A 19,958-nucleotide genomic window follows, 5' to 3' on the forward strand; every position below is an offset into this window, starting at 1 on the left:
GGTGGAATAGCTAAGGGAAGCTTTTAAGACAAGGTAGTGTACTAAGGACCTATTGGGAACCTCACTGGGGGAGACTGTGTGAGTCCTGCCGTGGAAGTGCCACAGATGGAGGCGACTCTCAGTTGTGAAGGCCGCCGAGACTATGGTTCTAAAGGAAGGTGAGCTTCTTTATCTGCTGCATGGCTGGTCCATATCACCCTTTCGGCTCCACCCCCTTCTCCCCAGTGCCCACTGAATGCTGACAGGCAGTGTGCAAGGTGCTGGGCAGGGCGGAACCTGAGCCTTGGAGCCACCTGGCCCAGGTGGTGAGCCGGCCTGCAGAACAGCCCAGGTGGGGAGCAGGCCTGGATGCCCCAGCAGGGCCTGCCCCATAGATGACCTCTCCTGGAGTCTAGTCCACCCTACGCCCAGGAGTCAAGCTGGGTCCCACTCTAGACTGCCTGTCCCCTGTGTCTTCGGGGACTGTCCCTCCCTAAAGAGCCATGACTTGCTTGCCATCCCATCCTGGCTGATTTGCTGCCTTTATTGGGCACTTCATTTCTGAGATCATTGCACTGCTGGGAAATTTTTTAAAGAAACTTTTTTGCTCTATTTTGGTTTTGTAATCTTGAGAAACAATATCATTCCTGCTCACATTTGATGGTTTTAAGCCGGTTTCATTTACAAGCTCAGTTTTGAACACAGAGTACTTCAGAGTTGTTATTAAAAGACTTTTTCACTCTCAGATGGAGAATACTAGAAATGAGGTGGCATTTTTGGAAAGAAAGAATATCAACATATGTAAGACATACATCCAAAGTATCAGGAATCTCTGTGTAAAATTCTGAGCTCACAGCCAAACAATGGTGCATCTGAAAGCTCCTTTTCCTCTGACTAGATTAAATTGTAATTTATTATTATATGTCTAGAGATAAATTTATTTTGCCTCCTTCTCTCCCCCACCCCCAGTGCTGAGGACTTAACTCAGGGCCTTGTATTTACAAGGCAAGCTTGGATTAAATTCTCAACCCTAAATTGATAAATCATCAATAAACATATATGACGGCCAAAAGCCAGTTGTATATATATATATATATAGCTTTAGGACTTTCTGCTTGGAGTATGTATAAAGATGAGGAGTGCAAATTATTAATCTAGTCTGTGTGCACCCATTGCCCACATTACATATTCTAATGTAAATTTTACAAATGATGAGGCATGCTCATTGTCATTTTAGATTTGACTTCATTACTTAGTTTGTGTCCTGTATACCATGACAATGGCCTGATGATACTGTGACAGTGATGGCCGCATTGGTGATAATAGTGATGGGAATGGTAGTAGTGATGGTAGAATTGAGATGAAGGTGATGATGTTGGTGGTAACATAGAGGATAGTGGTGGTGGTGGTGGGGATGGTGATGATGGTGGTGGGGATAGTGATGATGATGATTAGAATGATGATATTTCAGTGGCCCTTTCCATATTCAGACCCTGTTCTAATACTTATCAATAAGGAGGCATATTTAATTCCGGGACAACCCCCTTATTGTCTTCATTTCACAGATGGGATGAGGTAGTGAACTGTTCCCTCATTGGCCTTTGTCAGATCTGATCCAACCAGGTGCTTGGTGACAAGTCCTTTTCCCCCAACTATGAGTCCATTCCTCCTGTCAGAAGCACTCAGTTAAGTCCGTTGGTTCCAGGGCATTATTTTCTGCCCTGACCTCACTGGACAGGTAGGACTGTTCTGGCAATTCAGAATTTCCACACGCTAAAATACAAAATGCAGTTCCTTTCCTAAGCTTTTATTTCTCTGCCATGACCTCTCTTATATGCTTCTAAGTATTGTCTACGTATACACAAAAGCCTATCCATATCTTTGTTTGTATCTCGAAAGCACATTATGATCAGCTAACTACTGTTGGAGGGCATGACGTAGGATCAGATGGCTCCACTTCTGCAAGTCAAGTTTCCTGCAGATGGGAGTGTTTCTTGCACAGTGTCCCTGAACTGAAGTGTTCTTCATCACCACTATGCCAGCACCTCTCTCCCATCATTCACAGAGCTCCACCCTGCTCTTTGGGGACTGCCCCAGGTCACTCAGTGTCCCAACTCTTGGCCATACACATTGTGCTGATTTTCTACTTTAGGAAGGCTGCTCTGGTGAAAAATATCCCTGCACACATCCCTTTATTTAGTGCATTTCCATGGGATACATTTTCTTAAATTGGAGTTATTGTGTGATGTGGATCTCTTATTTTGATAGTCTATCCAATCACCTTCCAAAAGTCATTTCCCATTTTATTCTGCCATTATCAAAGGATGAGAATGATGTTTCCTCACATTCTCCTCAATGTTGGATTGGATACTTCTCTCTCTCTCTCTCTCTCTCTCTCTCTCTCTCTCTCTATATATATATATATATATATATATATATATATATATATATATATAATTAATCTCTATATGTATATAGATAGAGATATGGTATATAGTCAATATATACCATTGGCCATTTGGCCATTGGTCACAAATAGGCCACTTGTCTTCGTTTCTGCACTTGTGGAATGGAGATGACTACAGAAAGTGCCTTCTGCATAGGCTTGCCATCACGCCAAGGGACCCTAAGGTGCTGTTGTTACATTCTAGTTGAAAAAGACAGAAGATAAAGGAGGGGCCTTGTCATGCCAAGGAGCACTACATGCTGTGACAACAGTAGAGTCAGGCAGGGGCAAGAGGAACTCTGATGAGGAAGATACCACTTTAGAGCAAAGGCCTGATAATATGAGGAAGCAATGTTCACCATGGTGTAGGTGACACTCTTCCAGACGGAGAAAACAGCAAGTGAACAAAGGCCCTGAGGTCATCCCTGAGCAAGGAGCACTGCCCAGGCATGTCCAAGAAATGTACAGAGACTAATATGGCTGGACTCTGGTCCGCAAGGAGGACACGTAGAGTGAGCTTCGGAGAGGCACAGGACAAGGTCTTAGGAGAGAGCCTGATGAGGACACTGAGTCTTATTGTGAGCTTTAAAGGTCACCTTTGGAAAGTCTGTTCCAGGCACTGCTTTAACTTGTTATTTATCAAGGTTATATTGTATACTATTTTTAAAAAATCACTGGGTTTATTTGGTTCTGACTGGCCTTGGAAGTCGCATAGCTCCTAGCATACAGTGATTCCAAAGTCTTCAAATGCTTTTTTCTCTCTGCTTCTGAGAACATCCGAGGAACCATCTGTGATGACAACACTTGCTTTAATCTATTATGAAAGCGATGTCCCTGACAGTAACAGCAGGCCACACACACAGCATTTCCTGCAGTCCTGGCAGGAATTCCTCTGCGGCCATCACATGTGTCAATGTAGTCAGTCCTTGAATGTTATCCCATAAGAGAGGCATTCTGTAAGTCATACAGAGGAAACACAGGCACAGAGAGGTTGGATGCCTTGCCCAGGGCCATACACCATAGGAATGGCAGCCTTCTTGTTTCTGAGAGCAAGGCTCTTGAACACCACCGTAGATACCCTTGTGTGATCCAGTGTGGGTGGATAGGGTTTAAAATGGCAGATTCTCAGGTCACACTTGTGGTTAAAGCAGATAAGCAAACATTCTATTTTCCTAAGCAAAAGTATCATCTAGAGTGGTACTGCCTGTAGAAGCCCTCTTGGAAGGCAGCTTGGGATGCATGCATCCCTGGTTCATATGGGAAAGAAGATGAATGATTGCATCAGTGTATGGAGCAGTCACTGTGCAGCCAGGAGAAGTTTCGAGTATGGGAGCCTCACTGAGACCATTACCTACAATCACATTTCTGTTTGCAAACTATGGCTTGTAATATCTGTCAACTTGAAAAATCTCGAACCTATAAGGTTCATCCTTGGCCTTTCTATGCTGGCTTCAACACATTATATACACAGATGGTGACTTGTGACTGTCCCAAGGGTTGTTGGCCTGGGCATGTGGCCTTCCATCATACTGAACATACACTGAGAACATTCTTTAACAACTGTCCTTTGAACTCTTTGGACTCAAGAGCATCGTGTGAATGTGCTTGGCTGGAGACTTCCAGCAAGTTCATCTGGTCCACAGTATCGACAAACTTCAATAGGTGAAATCTTTGTCTCCACTTCTTTTCTGACTTCTAGCTTTTCTGTCTTCTATAGTCCTAGAGCACATTGGACTATTGGCCATCAGACCCTAGGTATGCACACAGAGGTTGGAAATTGAGGTGAGAACCTCAGATATGACCCCCAGGCTCAGGCAACAGAGCAAGAGGGTGTTTTGTGCCATGGACTCTTAGGTCCCTTGTGTCTCTGGACTTTGACTCAGATCATCAATATGTTTTTTGGTGAGCAGTCACAGCTCCATGCTGACTTTGGGAATGTAAACCATTCAAGGTCTTGAGGCTACTGGTCCACCTGGACCTCTGACCTCAGCAGTATAAGTTATTTCAGAGGCTTCTACCATACACTTTTCCTGGAACAGAGATGCTGGTAGATTAATGACCTCTACTCCAAGGAGTTGAGTGAATTAACCTGGTGATTGACTTATAATTCTTTCCATTCAACTCTCAGCTTCATCTTGCCACTATCCAGCAGCTATTTCCCACACAAGCTGGTCAAGGCAGAGCCTACTCCCTTGTGACCTCCATCCACCCCATACTGGTTAGAGGCGTACCTGCTCCTATTCCAGAAGCCTCATGTCTTGTGTGAGAATGGGGAGGTAAGGGCCTGGAGAGCTATCCTCTGTCCCTTTATCACCTCCTCTCAATGATGGCAGTTCTGTGTGACCTTGTGCTGTGTGGCCTTGGGTTTTGCATCTCTTCATACCCAGCCTGCCATCTGATAAGGATGAGGCCGGTCATGCCCTTCATCCTCAGACCCTCCAGCTGGAGCTCACACTGCCTGCTGAGTGGTGTGAGTCTGTATCCAAGCCTTATGCAGTGTGGGCTAATGGTCCTCACTCCTTTCCCCATTGTGTCTGATGCCTGTATCTTAGTTAGGGTTTCTATTGCTGTGAAGAGATGCAATGACCACAGCAACTCTTATAAAAGAAGGCATTTAACTGGAGGTGGTTTACAGCTCAGAGGTTTAGTCCATTATCATCATGGTGGGAAGCAGGGCAGTGTGCAGCCAGACATGGTGATGGAAACGAAGCTGAGAATTCTACATCTTTACCCACAGGCAACAGGAAGCAACTGTATGCCACACTGGGTGTAGCTTGAGCATACAAGACCTCCTAGCCTGCCCCCCACAGTGACATACTTCCTCCAGTGAGGCCACACCTACCCCAACAAGACCACACCTCCGAATAGTGCCACTCCCTTTGGGGACCATTTTCTTCTAAACCACCACAGGCTGCTTTTATAAAAACGGACTGCTGTCCACCTGTCTAGATCACCTAGATATGAGGTTTGTACTTTCAACAATGTGCACTGCCTTGATTTGAAATGCTGTACTGCTCATGTACTTTTCTGAGGGACCAGATCCCAGGCAGGATAGATGACTCTGACTCCCGCATATGTGTACCTGGTACTGTAAGGTACAGTTTTCTGCAGATTTGTTTGGTTAGTTGGTTTTGCTACAGGGTAGTCCATGCTGGCCTCCAATTCATGACCCTCCTGCTTGCACCTCCTAAGTGCTGGGATTATAGGTGTGTTACCACTCCCAGCAGCGTCCTGCCTTTTAAAAGCTATCTATTCATCGGTGATGTGAGTGTGACCATTGGCCCCACCTCACAGAACAGAGGTGAGAACTGAATGCAATGGTGAAAGTTAGTTGTCAGTGAGCTGAGTTCTGCTCTCAAAAGGACCAAGTCTCAGCTGCCACACTGAGCTACCTCCCAAAGCCACTCTGGGCCATTTACCATCTCTGTCGTGGAAAAAATATTTCTTTTGTTGGTTTTCCTCCTTTATTTTTATTTAACATCACAGCAGAAAACTCTAGATCCTCTTTTCAGAAATATCAATATCAATATATATGCTTGGAAGCAACGCATGCACCTCAACAATGCCAAGTTCATCTCCAAGGCATGTTGGTGGCCACATGATGGATGGGCCTAAGGCATTCTTTTCCCTCCTGAGTATAGATGTTCAGAAACTCCCAAGGCTCTGGGTGGGGGAGAGCAGAATGTGCTAAACACTCAGCTTCAGCATCCTCACTAGCCATGGTTATGTGTGTGTGTTGGGGGGGGGGCTTTGGGGAGACTGTTTTTACCAGTTCCTTCTCTGTTGAATAAAAAATGAGCACTTATCTTGAAGGGAGAAGAGGAAGTCTGCCCCGACAATTCTCATAGTCTCTTGGGGGAATGGATTCCTGATACTGCAACTCTGTAGACCTGCAGCCCTGGCTGGAGCTCTAAGGTGACGTGAGCGCGAAGCTCCCATGTCCTGGGTATTGATCTGTTGCTGTGGTAATGGTATTACCTCACTGAACTCTTCACATTGGCAAACCGGGAGCTGCTGCAATTGCATTTCTCTCTTATTCCTGCAAACTTAATTCATCGTGCACACCCAGCTGCAATCTCTACAAGAAAGTATTGTTTTGCAGGAGTCTGCATAAGAGATCATTAAACCCCTGCTCACCCAGGAAGGGTAACTTTCAGTTGACTCCATGGAAACCCGTGCACAAGATGAAATCCTCGGAAAGTGCCCATTAGGAGCATGAAGTATGTGTTGTGAAGAAATGCATAACTCCCGGATCTCTTGAGGTCGGTTTTCCTGGTGTCAGCAGACTCAAGCCATTCCTTCCCCACGGGTGTACTTTCCATAACCATCACCCTAAACTGGGGCAGAGAAAGGCTTAAATTAGAGCTGAGAGAGGCAGCCTGAGTTGGTACATGTGACTTCAGCACCTCACCACTGGTAGAGCAGGAGGATGAGACTAGGCAGGCCATCTGAGGCTCTAAAATTCTCATTCCCTCTTCTACCTAGACTGCAAAGACTTCCCACTGCACACAAGCTGTAGCCTGCGTGATCACAGGAAGTCATGCCGGGTGTGAGATTTAACCTGGCTCCATAGCCATCAGTGACAAGTTGAGTTTAAGTCTAGGATTAGTGGGTGTCCCCAAGGATGAGGGGGTCATTGTGTCCCTGACATGCACTAAAAGAAGTAAAGAAAAAAATAAGTGACACCAAGGAAAGTCACTTATTTTGGAGTTGTTGTGACTCATGCTTCTTAGGTGGGAAGGCAAATGGTGTGCTCTGCAAGGCTGACAGTTTCTTTTCTTTTTCTTTTTTAATTTAATTTTATTTTATTTTACAATACTATTCAGTTCTACATAATAGCCACAGATTCCCTTGTTCTCTCCCTTCCTGCCCCCCTCCCCTTCCCCCCAGCCCACCTCCCATTCCCACCTCCTCCAGATCAAGGCCTCCCCCAGGACTGGGATCGACCTGATAGACTCAGTCCAGGCAGGTCCAGTCCCCTCCTCCCAGATTGAGCCAAGTGTCCCTGCATAGTCCCAGGTTTCAAACAGCTAACTCATGCAACGAGCCCAGGACCTGGTACCACTGCCTAGATGCCTCCCAAACAGATCAAGCCAATCGACTGTCTCACCTATTCAGAGGGCCTGATCCAGTTGGGGGCCCCTCAGCCTTTGGTTCATAGTTCATGTGTTTCCATTCATTTGGTTATTTGTCCCTGTGCTTTATCCAACCTTGGTTTCAACAATTCTTGCTCATATAAACCCTCCTCTTTCTCGCTAATTAGACTCTCAGCACTCCACCCGGGGCCTAGCCTTGGATGTCTGCATCCAGATTCCTCAGTCCTTGGATGGAGTTTATGGCACAACTATTAGGGTGTTTGGCCATCCCCATCACCAGAGTAGGTCAGTCCCTGCTATCTCTCCACCATTGCCAGCAGTCTTTTGTGGGGGTATCTTTGTGGATTTCTGTGGGCCTCTTTAGCTCTTTGTTTCTTCCTTTTCTCATGTGGTCTTCATTTACCATGGTCTCCTATTCCTTGTTCTCCCTCTCTTTTCTTGACTGACAGTTTCTTAAGAGTGAAACATACATTTGCCATATGGCCCAGGTATCCCACTTTGGGGTATTTACTCTAGAGAAACAGAAACACCCACAGAAGCCTGTCAATGCATGTTTATGATGACTCCTGCTACGGCCCAGTCATATAGATCCCTGGCTGGTTTAGGGCTTTTCTGAGGCCAGAGACCGGGCACTGCCTTCACCTCCCTCTGCCATTCTGAACACACTGCTCTCGATTTTCATTCCTGCTGCTTCAGTGGCTCCGGAGCTACTTTTCAGTGAAAAAGAGAGAGAGAGAGAGAGAGAGAGAGAGAGAGAGAGAGAGAGAGAGAGAGAGAGAGAGAGATGTCACTCAAGAGACCTGAGCACACAGGAGCAGCTGGAGCCTTTCCCTGGGCCAGGAGCCCCTTTCTGTAAGAGCTCTCTGCCTCGGACTCAGCATGTCCCAAACCTCAGCTCAGGCTCTTCCTGAGAGGCAGCATCTCTACACATCGGTCCGCTGCTTCCTGTGTCCTCAGCACAGGGGGAAGAGAGGCCATAACAACAGAAAGTGCCCTTGTTGAACTGTGGGTGGCAGGTGGGCACACGGGGACTGGGCAGAAAACATCTGACAGTGAGCCCGCCTCCTCCCCCAAGAGCCTGTGTGTTCAGTCAGAACGGTTTAAGGTTCACCCCAAGGTTGGGGTGCATGTCACCTGGAGGCCAGGCTCCTTTCCTCAGGTGGAAGCAGTTCACCTCTGTTGCTGCTGCCACTGGCTCCTCCTTCCCGATGGAGCCAACCATCCCTCTTCCCAGGCAGCAGAGAGAGCCCAAGTCCCCATTGTCTCTTCCATGTAGCTGGATTTACCGCAACTCAGAGTTAAGGCCAAGCTATAGAGGGCAGGACAGCAGGGAGGCATGTGTCTGGGAGGATTGTGTGAAGGGGTGCTAGAACCCCCCATTCCCAGCTTGCTTCCTCACTGAATAGCACCGGTTAGCAGCCTCTTCCTTCCTTTCCCCCACCTCATGTTGGCATGACCTAGTATGTACCCATTCATGGGAAGGCCGATCATCTCTTCTTTCCCCAAATAAAGCATTTTCTCTTCATCTATACTGTGATCAACAGACTATTACGTAAAGGATGCCATAATTAAATCCCATAAACGAAGTAACTCATACAGCAGAGATAAGTTTCCCCAAAAAGGCTTCAAGCCCAAGACCAACATGGCATCAGGCCTGACTTCCCCTGATTCCTTAGCTTGTAGATGACCAGTGTCTTCACGGCACCATCCCTCTAAGTGGCCTGTATCCCAGTGCTTGCTAAAAAGAAGTACTCACATCGGATTAGCATTCACTCCACCAACCTCATCCTAACCTGATCAGTACTTTAAAGACCCCTTCTCCAAATGCAGTCACGTTCTGAGGTACTGGGGGATAAACAGCTTAGGAGTTTGGTGGTGGGGGTGGGGTGGGGTGGGGTGGGGATGGGGGTGGGGTGGGGTGTATAATTCAGCCCATAACTAATTTCCCAGAATCTCTTTCCGGCAAAAAAAAGATCCCGGCTTACATGGTCTACACTGCTCTTGTTCATGCGTGAAGGATTCAATGTGTACATAGGTAGAAGAGGTTTAGCTGAGCAGATGGAAAGTGATGGTGCCAGAATGTGGACTTACTCCACACACATGCATTTAGCACCTTCTACAAGGCAGAAGCTGTGTCAAAATACTCACACGCATCTCATTTACACACTCACAACTAACTAGCTGCTTACCATTGTTCCTGAGTGCTAACGGGAGAACTACCCAAAGTCAAGTAGCTGGCACTTGAACCTTGTCTGGATTCCTCTTGCGCCTCAGCTCTGCAGGCAGGTGGGGACCATGCTAAAACTCTCCTCCCCTCCCCATGCACATGACCGCCATGACGCAGGCGAGAAGAATGTGCTGCCTTCAATGTACTGGTGTCTCCCTGCATCTTCTGTCTGTCACCTACTGATTAGAGAGCCTCCCTCCAACTGCAGAAAGGATCCTCCCTGACAAGTAAGGAATGGATGAGAAGGAGAGCAAAAACGGCGGAAGACAAAGGTATGAGCATGTATGAGGACCAGGCGGCTACACACAGATGGCAGATCTTGCATCTTGTAGGCTCAACCAGTTACAGGCTGACGATATTTGGAGGAAATTGCATTTGTACTGAGCTTGGACAGACTTTTTACTTTTTGTTTCTCATTATTCTCCAAGTGATACAGTGTAGCAACAATTTTCAGAGAATTTATGTTGTACCTCATGTTATAATTCATCTAGAGAACAATTAAAGTGTAAGAGCATGTGTGTACAAACGTGTACACAGAACATGATACTGTTATACTAGGGTCTTGGGCATCCGAGGACTTTAGTACCTGTACAGCTCTTGGAATCAATCCCTTGCAGATTTCAAGGGTTGGGCGTATAGTCGCTTTGAGGAGCAGCAGAGAATCCCACTAAGCATTTCTGAGGCCTGGGGAAAAGGCAAAAGAAGGTAAAACCAGAGTGTCCTGAAGAGGTGCTGCTGATGGGTTTAGAAGTGGCACAGTCTGCTTCCTGGAAATTCAGCAGCAGCTGTGTATGATGTTGGCTTAGTCAGAGGACCATGAGTCCCACTTTGGAAGTTCCTGTTAATGCTTTCAGCAGAGCCCTAAGGCTGCAAGAGGGCATACAAACAGCGGGTTAGTATGACTGAAGCTTGCTCTCAGGTGGCCTGTGTCTCGCCACCCCTCTGATTCCTTGGGAGAATGCTTCTAGGACTCCCCATATAAAGCAAAAGCCAAGTCCTTGGTATAAATGGTGTATATCTGCATCACAATGTAGCCTCCCTATATCCTTCTGTGTTCCTGAGATCATCCCTAAATTACTTACCATACTAAATATAATGCAAGCGCTGTATAAACAGTAGGTGTGCTGTATTGTTTAGGGAACAGCAGAGGGAAGTCTACATGTGTAGTACAGATGCAACTTTTCCCCAAACACTGGGCTGTTTGCAGGACTCACAGATATAGAAGACTAACTGTAATTCTACACCCCACACCCCACCCCACCCCAATATCCAGAGTACCAAACAGGCCTAAAGACTGCTGTTTTGAGAACTGGTGGCCAGTAGAGAACACACAGAGTGCTCCCTGGTCCATCCTCAGAAACCTGCACTTCTGTCTAGAACTGGAATTGCTGTTGACACTGGGGATGGGTTTGTTGGGTTTGTCTAGCCAAGGTTACGGTGAGAGTACCTGGACTATAGCAATCGAGATCCCTTACCTGGTCCTGTCCCACGGCAAGCCCTTGCCTCCTGTGATGGTTACGTCATACCCTGGTCCTGGCAGCTGGCTTTACTCTGCCCTCTGGTCTTACCATCTCTAAGCTATTTCTTAGGTGGACCTAAGCTTTACTGAGGCATCATCGTAAACAAAGGCCGGTCGGGGAAACCAGTGAGAGGGACCCATTTGCCCATTTCCCTTGGCTGTTAGGACTGTATTTCCAGTCGATCAAGCTGAGGACTGCAGTTAAGCACATGTTTGATGGTGCCAGCCAACTGTGCCTGCCAGAAAAACAATAGGTTCTTTAAAGGTGCCAAGCACTGCTGTTATGCATCTTCTGTTGTAAACTGTATACACTTCACACTCCGGAGCCTCCTGTGTGCTGCCTCATATCTTCAATCAAATTATTACACTCCAGAAATATGCATAAGGGAAATGATTGTACACATTTTATGGTGGGTTGTTGCTTGTAGCAGTAATTGAAGTACCTTTCCCACTTATGAAAGTACTAATTTTATTTGTTTTTATTGCTTTTCTAGATGCAATTATTTATTTAGTGTGCTTTGGCTTTATTAAATTATGTTTACTATAGGAACATCATAAAAATGTATGAAAACAACAGATCAACCACGCCAGCCTGGTGACCTGTACTGAGAAAGCTGGTGTTATTTTTCATATCCAAACATAATGAAATAACTTAAGAATAAACAGATAATCTACACTAGAAAACAATACGCTTTCAAAGTAATGCAATAAAACAACTGGACAATATGATTTCATAAGCCTGGGTTCTAAAATTTACATGAGTTGGGTTTTGAGTACTTATTGGAGGACACGTGGTGTTCCTAAATGGAATCATTACAATGTGAAATGTAATGAAAGCACAAGGCGAGAAGGTACGTGGGGTTTCGTTGGCTGGTAAGAGGTGGACGACCAGAACACAGTGTAAAGACTTTCAGTGTCAAAAGGCAAACCGAGACTCCATCCCTACAAATGTGCTTAATTTTGAACTTGAAAAATGGTTAGACCCTGTGCACATCGCGTGGAAGTCACCTGGGCCGGATATGCTGGCATTAAGTTCTTTGTCCACCCTTTTGGGCCCCTTGTTTCCAGTCCTCTCAGCATTTTGTCTCAAAAGAACAAACACTCTCTGCTTTGACATCCTGTTGGAGACACGTACATTCCATGTTAACAGTGTCTTTGCCCTGGACTTCCATAAGATAAAAAAGATAGAGGCATATAGGTTTTTGTTTGTTTGTTTGTTTGTTTTTAAAGAGTGTGATTCAAAATAACAACAAAAAAGAAACTGAAAACCTAACCCTCAAATCTAACATCTAAGTCAGAAACACAGAGTTGCTGAAATGAAAATGTCGATATGACTGTAATTAGTGACCACGTTTACTTATCTAATTGCAAATTTTAATTAATCGGTGTGTCGGGTAACTAGATATGCCTACTGCAACATCCAAAAGGTACAAAACAAAGAATAAAAAATAAAGTGAGAGTCTTCCCAACCACCCAGTTTACACCCCTTGAAGCTGTGGCTATTGGGTTCTCCACTTACTGATTTCCAAGGGTAACATGTTTGCTTACATGCATGTATGCACACACATTTTCATAAATAACACTACATAGAGACCGTGTACAGCTCCATTGGTTTTGAATGATATTTATGGTACAGAGGGTCAAACCCCAGGCCTTGCACAAACTGGGCAAGCAGCATACAACTGAGCTACACCGCCGGCCCCAGCTCCATGGTTGTTAAAGATTCCTCCATCATACATTCTGTTCTACGAATGCCCATGTTTCTACTGAAGAACCTGAGCTTGCTTTCCTTCTTTCTTTCGCCCTTCCTTCCTTCCTTCCTTCCTTCCTTCCTTCCTTCCTTCCTTCCTTCCTTCCTTCCTTCCTTCCTTTCTTTTGTCCCAAAGAAGAGAATAATCTCAATAGCAACAAATGAGAGGATATAGTAGTTTGAGCAACTTAAAATTTGTTTGGAAACTTAAAACGCCACACTTAAGTGTGATTTAAAATCATGCCTTCCAGTAACAGCGATTGTGTCGGCATCACAAGCCCCACTCAAGCCAGACCAAACCCCAGCACGGAGAGAGGAGATGAACATGAGGTCCCACCTCTAGCCGAGGAGCTATTGGCAATTGGCAGCTGCTGGGAGAGGGACAGTCAGTTTTCTTCAGGAGTGTTGCCTCTTAGAGTTTGCCCACGCTTCAGTGAAAGGCCACTCATCCGAGAATATGTGTGCAGCTCACACTGGACTTGATGGGTGGAAAACACACGCACACAAAGTTAGGTGGATAGGCAGGAGGGGCATCTGGGAGGATTTGAAGATGGCTGAGTGTGACAAAAACCGCATTGTACAAACTTCTCAAAGAACTAAGACCAAAGCTGTGGGTCTCTCGGGGTGAGCAAGGTTGTCTCACTTATCTGCACAAGAGCTGTTGTGTGTCCTTTCCTGGGAGCCTGGGGCTTTGTCGTCCTCTGCTTGTTCCCTGGTGGGTTGTTGGTCAGGATCTTTGCTGAACTGTCAGCCCCTTAGATATGAGCTGCAAACATCTTCCTTGTTCTTTTTTTTTTTTATTATTGTTTTTTGACTCAATTAAGAGAATATTTTGCCATCTAGAGCAGGACAATGCGCCATTTGTAAAGTTGCCATATGCCTAAGATGGTTTTCCTAAAAGTTCTCTGTATGTTATTCTAATAGTTTTAGGGGGTTTACATATTTGGAGGTGATATAGGGTGTGATTTTATTCCATTTTGCTCCCAAATATTGCAGTAGCATTTACTGGAAGATGATACTTCTGGGGTCTCTAGCCAGTTCCACTGATAAGCATGTCTGTTCATCTGCCAGCATTGCCATATTTAAATTAGTCCAGTTGTATAGTTTTAGTATTTGCCAATTTTTCATTATCTTACCATCTCTTAATCATATTAAGAAAACATGCAGCTGTGACTACGTCATTCAAAGATTGACTTTGTCAACAGTGATTTTTAAATGTTATTGAATGGCTTTCCAGCATCTATAGAGATAATGATGAGATTTTTCTCTTTTGCTCTTTTACTAATATAAATCATTTTAAAATACTGAACCATGTTTGTGTTCCAGGATAAAATCAACCTGAATATGATTACCTATCACTTATGTGCCTCTTCACTCTCCTGAATAAATTTGAATTAAAATGTGTATGAACACAGAGTTCATTCTAAAACCCGTCAGGGTTGTCTTCCCTCTTGTTCTCTGATCAGCATAATGACGTGAGATGGTCTGTTCTGCACAGCAGCTTCCTTCAGGAATGCCCGGCCAATAGCTCTCCTGGTGCTGCTAAGAGGCAACCCCTCCTTGCTGCCTCTGAGGGTATTTAGCAAATTCAGGTTGCCTACACTTAGCATTTATCATTCATATTTTCTGGGACATATCATTTTACCCTGTGTTTCAGTTTTCCTCTTCAGTGTGTTGAGCCAAGCAGCTTCTAACAGTGTGTAAAAATCCCTTTATTTTCAATCTATTACCTTTCTTGTTTCCTGTTTTATTCATTCATACTTTTTTATATTTTTCCTTTTTATAGTGATCAGTTTTTTACCAATATGCCCATTATTGGTACTTTCCAAGCACTTGATTTTAGATATTTTGGTCTGTTTTCTGTTTTTTGTTTTCTCTTATCATTTTGTTCAATTCCTAACTTTCTGAATTCGATGTTTAAGCCTCATCATGTTATTAAGTAATAAATCACTTAATGTTCCATGACTACTGTTCTCGCCGTACTCTTTAGCATGTAGCAAGAAATACTTTCTTCATTATTATTTTCCTGATACTCTGAATTTTTCATTATGTAATTACATCATTCACAAAATTTTCTAAGTTTGGTATTAGTTGCCAGTAGACTTATTTCTGTCTCCCGTGCATTTCCTTTTGACCAGTGTTAGTGCTAGGTTTTGCTTTTTAGAATTAGCTATTATTTGTGAGCTAGAGTCCAATGGCTCTTGTGAGTACTTGACACCAACTTCAACATTAATGGCAGTGTCTCTTGGCAGAGCATGGTGTTCTATGTGAGCTGTATCTTTTGATGTTACTTGGTTTTGCCTATTTGTGTTTGCCTACACGTTTCCCTTACCGCCCTATAAATACTGTGAAAACAGGTACTCGGTAAATGAGTGCATGGTAGACAACTTGACTGTGGTCAGCTTGCATTGTGTTTCGCTTTTGTTTTTCTATACAGCCAAAGATCGCTGAGGAAAACTTGACCTATGCCGAGCTGGAGCTGATCAAACCGCGCCGTGCAGCCAAGGGAGTCCCCAGCAGCACCGTGTACGCGCAGATCCTCTTTGAGGAGAACCAGCTGTAGTGACGCCTCTGGCTGTCACCTGCTCCCTCTTATTTATGACACTCAGAAACAGAGGCCCTATTTTTGTATTTTCACACGTGCCTTCAGTGTGATGGGGAGCCCCTTCCCATGGCAGTCTCATGTCTTCTAAGAGATACGCACTCCGCAGGAAAGAGGGGCCACAGCCTTGGGCTATGTCTCCTCAGACAAGAGGTCCCTGGCCTGATCCTGAGATGCAAGGACTCTGCTTCCAGGAGCATCTGCTGAGCCAACCCTTATCACTTTCTTCTCTTCTTTTCCTGAGTCTTAATTTGTTAAATAACAAGTTAAATCTCAAGTTTAATCTGCCACCCCTCACTGTGTCTAAGACATCAAGCACCCAGTTTAAAGCCACAGGAAATGCCTGTAGAGGTCACAGAGAGAGGTGGGATATATGGACTCACTGGTTCTCTGAGGCTCAGATGTGTGCTGGGACACCTGGAGCACAGCAAGCCCCCGGTTGTGATGGCAAGCAGCCACTTATGATGGCATCCATTGTTTAATAGATGCTCTGAAGCTGGCCATGTAAGGGCAGAGTGCTGATGGTTCAAAGTCTGAGGTCCGTCTCGAGAAATTCCGGCACTCCTCTTCAGACCCATCCCTCACCGGGGCTGTAGGTCCACAAGAGCACCATTGTAAAGTGCTTGTCCCCCTTTGGCAGAATGGACCTAGAGTGATAGGAAAACATATTGCTCTCTCTTTTCCAAAGACTCGAGTATGGTACCAGTGGGTATGTCACGTAAGTGGGTAAAGTGTGCCGAACTCAGTCGGCTCCCACTCCCTGGAGAGCAGAGCCTCTCACTGTCCCCTCCGCATAGAAGTGGAAGAACAAGCCGTTTCAGAAAACTATGTCAGGAAAACTCAACTCTTGGCCGGTACTTTGTCCATCTCAGCTTTGGATGTGAACCGCAATGGTCTTGTGTGGACTCCAGGGGACCTTGGAGAAGTTTCTCTGTGGACCTAAATGATGTACAGAAAAGTCGGACTTGATGGAAGTAGATCTACTCTGCGAGAGTCATCCCGATGCGGAGTGCTGTTCAGGATGCTTGTTGATGTGTGTGTACTCTGGTGGCCGTTTACGACACTCTATAAACATTGTTTGGCTATGTAATTTACCGTGTATATATGATAAATTATCTATTTTAAACACAGCTGGGGGGTGAGTTGTGTCCTTTCTACCACCGTAGGTCTTACTTGAGTTTCTTACCCCTAATCATCTAGACTTTCTGTATCTATAGAGAAAAATTTAACCCTTTCTAGGATTCTTGAAGGTTAAATAGGACAATAATCATTGTGATATTCTGGAAACTATAAGCCAGCACACAAATGATCTCACCTGACATTCATGCTAAAGCCACCGTGCATTTTAAACACACGAAACAAGCAAACTTTTGTTTGCAGTGTTTAGGTTTGAACCCAGGGCTTTGCCCATGATCTAAGAGGCCCTCTACCTCTAAGCTGAATTCCTAGGCTGGTAGTAGCTTTAAAACACATTTTTTTTTTTTACCTGCAAACTTGGTCCTAAAGCTGTAATGTTCCCACAGACCCCCGGGTCCCTGTGAATAGTTCTTGTGTTTATTGGAAAGGGTCCTGCAAAAACTGGTGTGGAAGTCGATCCTCTCTGATGACACCTGCATCCTGTCTCCTCTCTCTGTGCCTGAAACACGGCTTTTGAAGAAGAAAGACCATTTAAAATAATGTACTAGAACTTTCTAGGGCATCTTCTTTGGAAGAGGAAAACCACAACTCACACACCACCGATACCAGGATTATCCTAGAGAATGTTACATTTTATCATGACAGGGTTCTAGCAGTTGGGTGTATAGTCTTTTGAGGACACAAAGTGATTCCCTAACTTGCACACATAACCATACAGGCAAACAGGGACACTGAGGTGCCAACTGGGAGTAGAGAGTGGGACAAATGAAGAGGTGAGGCCCACAAATACCCAAGCCTGCTCTTTTTCTGGGTACAGTGAAAGCTTAGGGCCATCATACATGGACAACGCATTCCACTAAGAATAGCACATGCTTTTAGGAAACGTCCAGAAGCTGTAATTGAAACAGATTCACTTTAGCCTTTTTCTCTCAAGTTCTGGTCACAGCTGTATAAGTCCTCACTCACCAAGTTGTAGGGATGGAGGGGGGGGGGCTACTGAATATTTCCTTTAACGGGGAGCAGAAGCCTCACAGCATGCCTGCAGAGCTGGTCTCTGCCATTCTTCAAAAGGAAACCACACAAGCATTCTCAGAGCAGGGGTAATGGGTGATTTGTACCTGGTGCTTATTTGAAGTGACAGATTTTGGCATTCTTGCTTAGAAAATGTGTCTAGTCACTCATTCTCTACCAAATAGACCACTCACCATGAATTGACATTTCTGAATCTAAGTGAGGGGGAACACCCAGCAACTAGAAAGTGCAGAGAGTTCTTCTTGCTATAAGGCATCAATAGGAGCAATGATGTCATCATTGAGTAATTTCCCAAAATGGACAGCTGCTTCCATGTTCAAATCAATTAAAGCAAGCATGGACCAATTTTTGGAGTAATGGTTTCTCGGGGATGGAGTGCAAACAGGCTCAGTTGGGGATGAATTTTGGCCTAGGCCCCAGATGTCAAGGAATCTTCACAGGCGGCAGCATGAGAAGGAGACAGAATGAAGCTCGCGTCAAGATGTGTTGCTTACAAAGCCCCGAGCTGAAACAGCCCTGGCATGGGGAGCGCTGGGATTCTGTTAAGATCCCTTCCTCGCTACAGCACTCCATCTCCTCCATGCTCAGGAAACAAAAGCCACACTGGGCCTGTCACCTCCTGATAGGCATGAAAAGGACATGGAAGACTCCATAGTTTTTAATGCATAATTATGTGGGTTGGCCAAAGGCTGACTTTTAGAGATTGTTCATGATCAATTTTATCACTCTGATCTACATGACCATAACCACAATGGGCCAAGAATGAGGCTTGAACCTCTGCCCACAAATACGGCCCAAAGGACGCATATGCCTATTTCAGCCACCCAGTCCTTGTGAGAAAGAAACGATCTCTTCCTTTTGCGGATGACAGACTGAGGCCCATGGAGACTGAGAGAGAAACAGGCAGTAGTGTCCTGTAAGCATACAATCCTGTCCAGCTCCTCGGATTCATCTCTTTGTCCAGATGTTCTTTTAATCACAATCTGTCTCATTGTCTCACCATTTAAATCCAATTCTACACTGTCTAGACAAATAGCAATGGAAATAATTCTGAAAGGGTGTGTGGGTCATCTTTTTTTTTCCAGCCTAAGAAACCCAATACATCTATCTCATCCAATGGCTGTACAGCCATCCTTTGTTCTTTGGGATTGACTCTAGGGCCCCAGTGGCTTGTCCTTTATATAAAATATAACACCTGTATGTAGCCTGAATACTTAAGACATGTCTAGATTACCTATGGCTGCTAAAACAATATAAATGCTATAATGACCAGAAAGCAAGAGTGTATGTATTCATCACCAACATTTTAAGAAATAGTTTCAATCTATAGGTGGTTGAATCACCTATGGATGTGGAAAATGGGCTATCTTTGTAACTGTGAACTCCCACTGTTCTGTGTCCCATACTACCTGAGTGACATCTTTCTCAATGGGGAATTTCAGCACTAATACACTCTCTAAGGAAGGGACCCTCGGGGTTAGAGTAGGGATGACACATCTGGAGCAGTGCTGAGAGGTGGACTCCAATGCCCCATGTCAGGTTTATTGAAATGCTTCTTGTGTTGGCTCTGAATTTTAAGATGGTTTCCCCACAACCGGATGTCTTTCCAGTCCTCTTGACTCAAGAGACTGGTTCGAGAAGGTGGCCAGCTCTGTCACTTGGAGCCAGATCTCTTGTGAGACTAGATGAGATGACTTGTGAGATGGTGACCCCACTCAGAACCACATGGTAGAGACGGTGACCCCACTCAGAACCACATGGTAGAGACGGTGACCCCACTCAGAACCACATGGTAGAGACGGTGACTCCACTCAGAACCATATCCCTATCCCCACATGAGGAAGAGAAGCTGTTCCTTAACATTGAAAACAAAGCAGAGATGTACAGCATGGGAGAAAGATCTGCATTCAATGTGGTCTCACTGAGCTTCAAGGATGTTGAGTGCTAGAAACAGAAATGTGGATCCTGAGCTCCATGGGGATTGAGGTATTCTCAGAGTGTTAGGCCAACACTGGAGCCTGGACAGTGGGCAAAATCCTCAGGGAGATGCTACCCAATGAGAAAGCAAGGTGGCCGGTTCTGATTGGTGAGAAGTGTCCCATATGACAGGTCCAGAGCAGGTGAGGAAGACAGAGGAGATCAGAGGTGAGTGAACAAGCAGAGGGGACAG

General features: G+C 45.1%; 1 protein-coding gene across 2 annotated transcripts in view; it reads left to right on the forward strand.

Annotated features, from left to right (window-relative positions):
• Nucleotides 1–16,749, forward strand: part of Vstm4 (V-set and transmembrane domain containing 4) — an 82,432-nt gene extending 65,683 nt beyond the window's left edge. The window contains exon 8 of one of the 2 annotated variants that reach the window (XM_006976718.4): nt 15,455–16,749. In XM_006976718.4, coding sequence (XP_006976780.1) covers nt 15,455–15,580 — 126 coding nt within the window. In that variant the 3' untranslated portion in view covers nt 15,581–16,749. Of the gene's footprint in view, nt 1–6,238; nt 6,423–15,454 lie in introns of those variants that run through there. The other variant, XM_076544366.1, reaches the window with a different exon arrangement.
• The last annotated feature ends 3,209 nt before the right edge of the window (nt 16,750–19,958 follow it).

The sequence above is a fragment of the Peromyscus maniculatus genome, chromosome 9, assembly GCF_049852395.1.
Source record: "Peromyscus maniculatus bairdii isolate BWxNUB_F1_BW_parent chromosome 9, HU_Pman_BW_mat_3.1, whole genome shotgun sequence".
In the NCBI taxonomy this organism is placed as follows: Eukaryota; Metazoa; Chordata; class Mammalia; order Rodentia; family Cricetidae; genus Peromyscus; species Peromyscus maniculatus.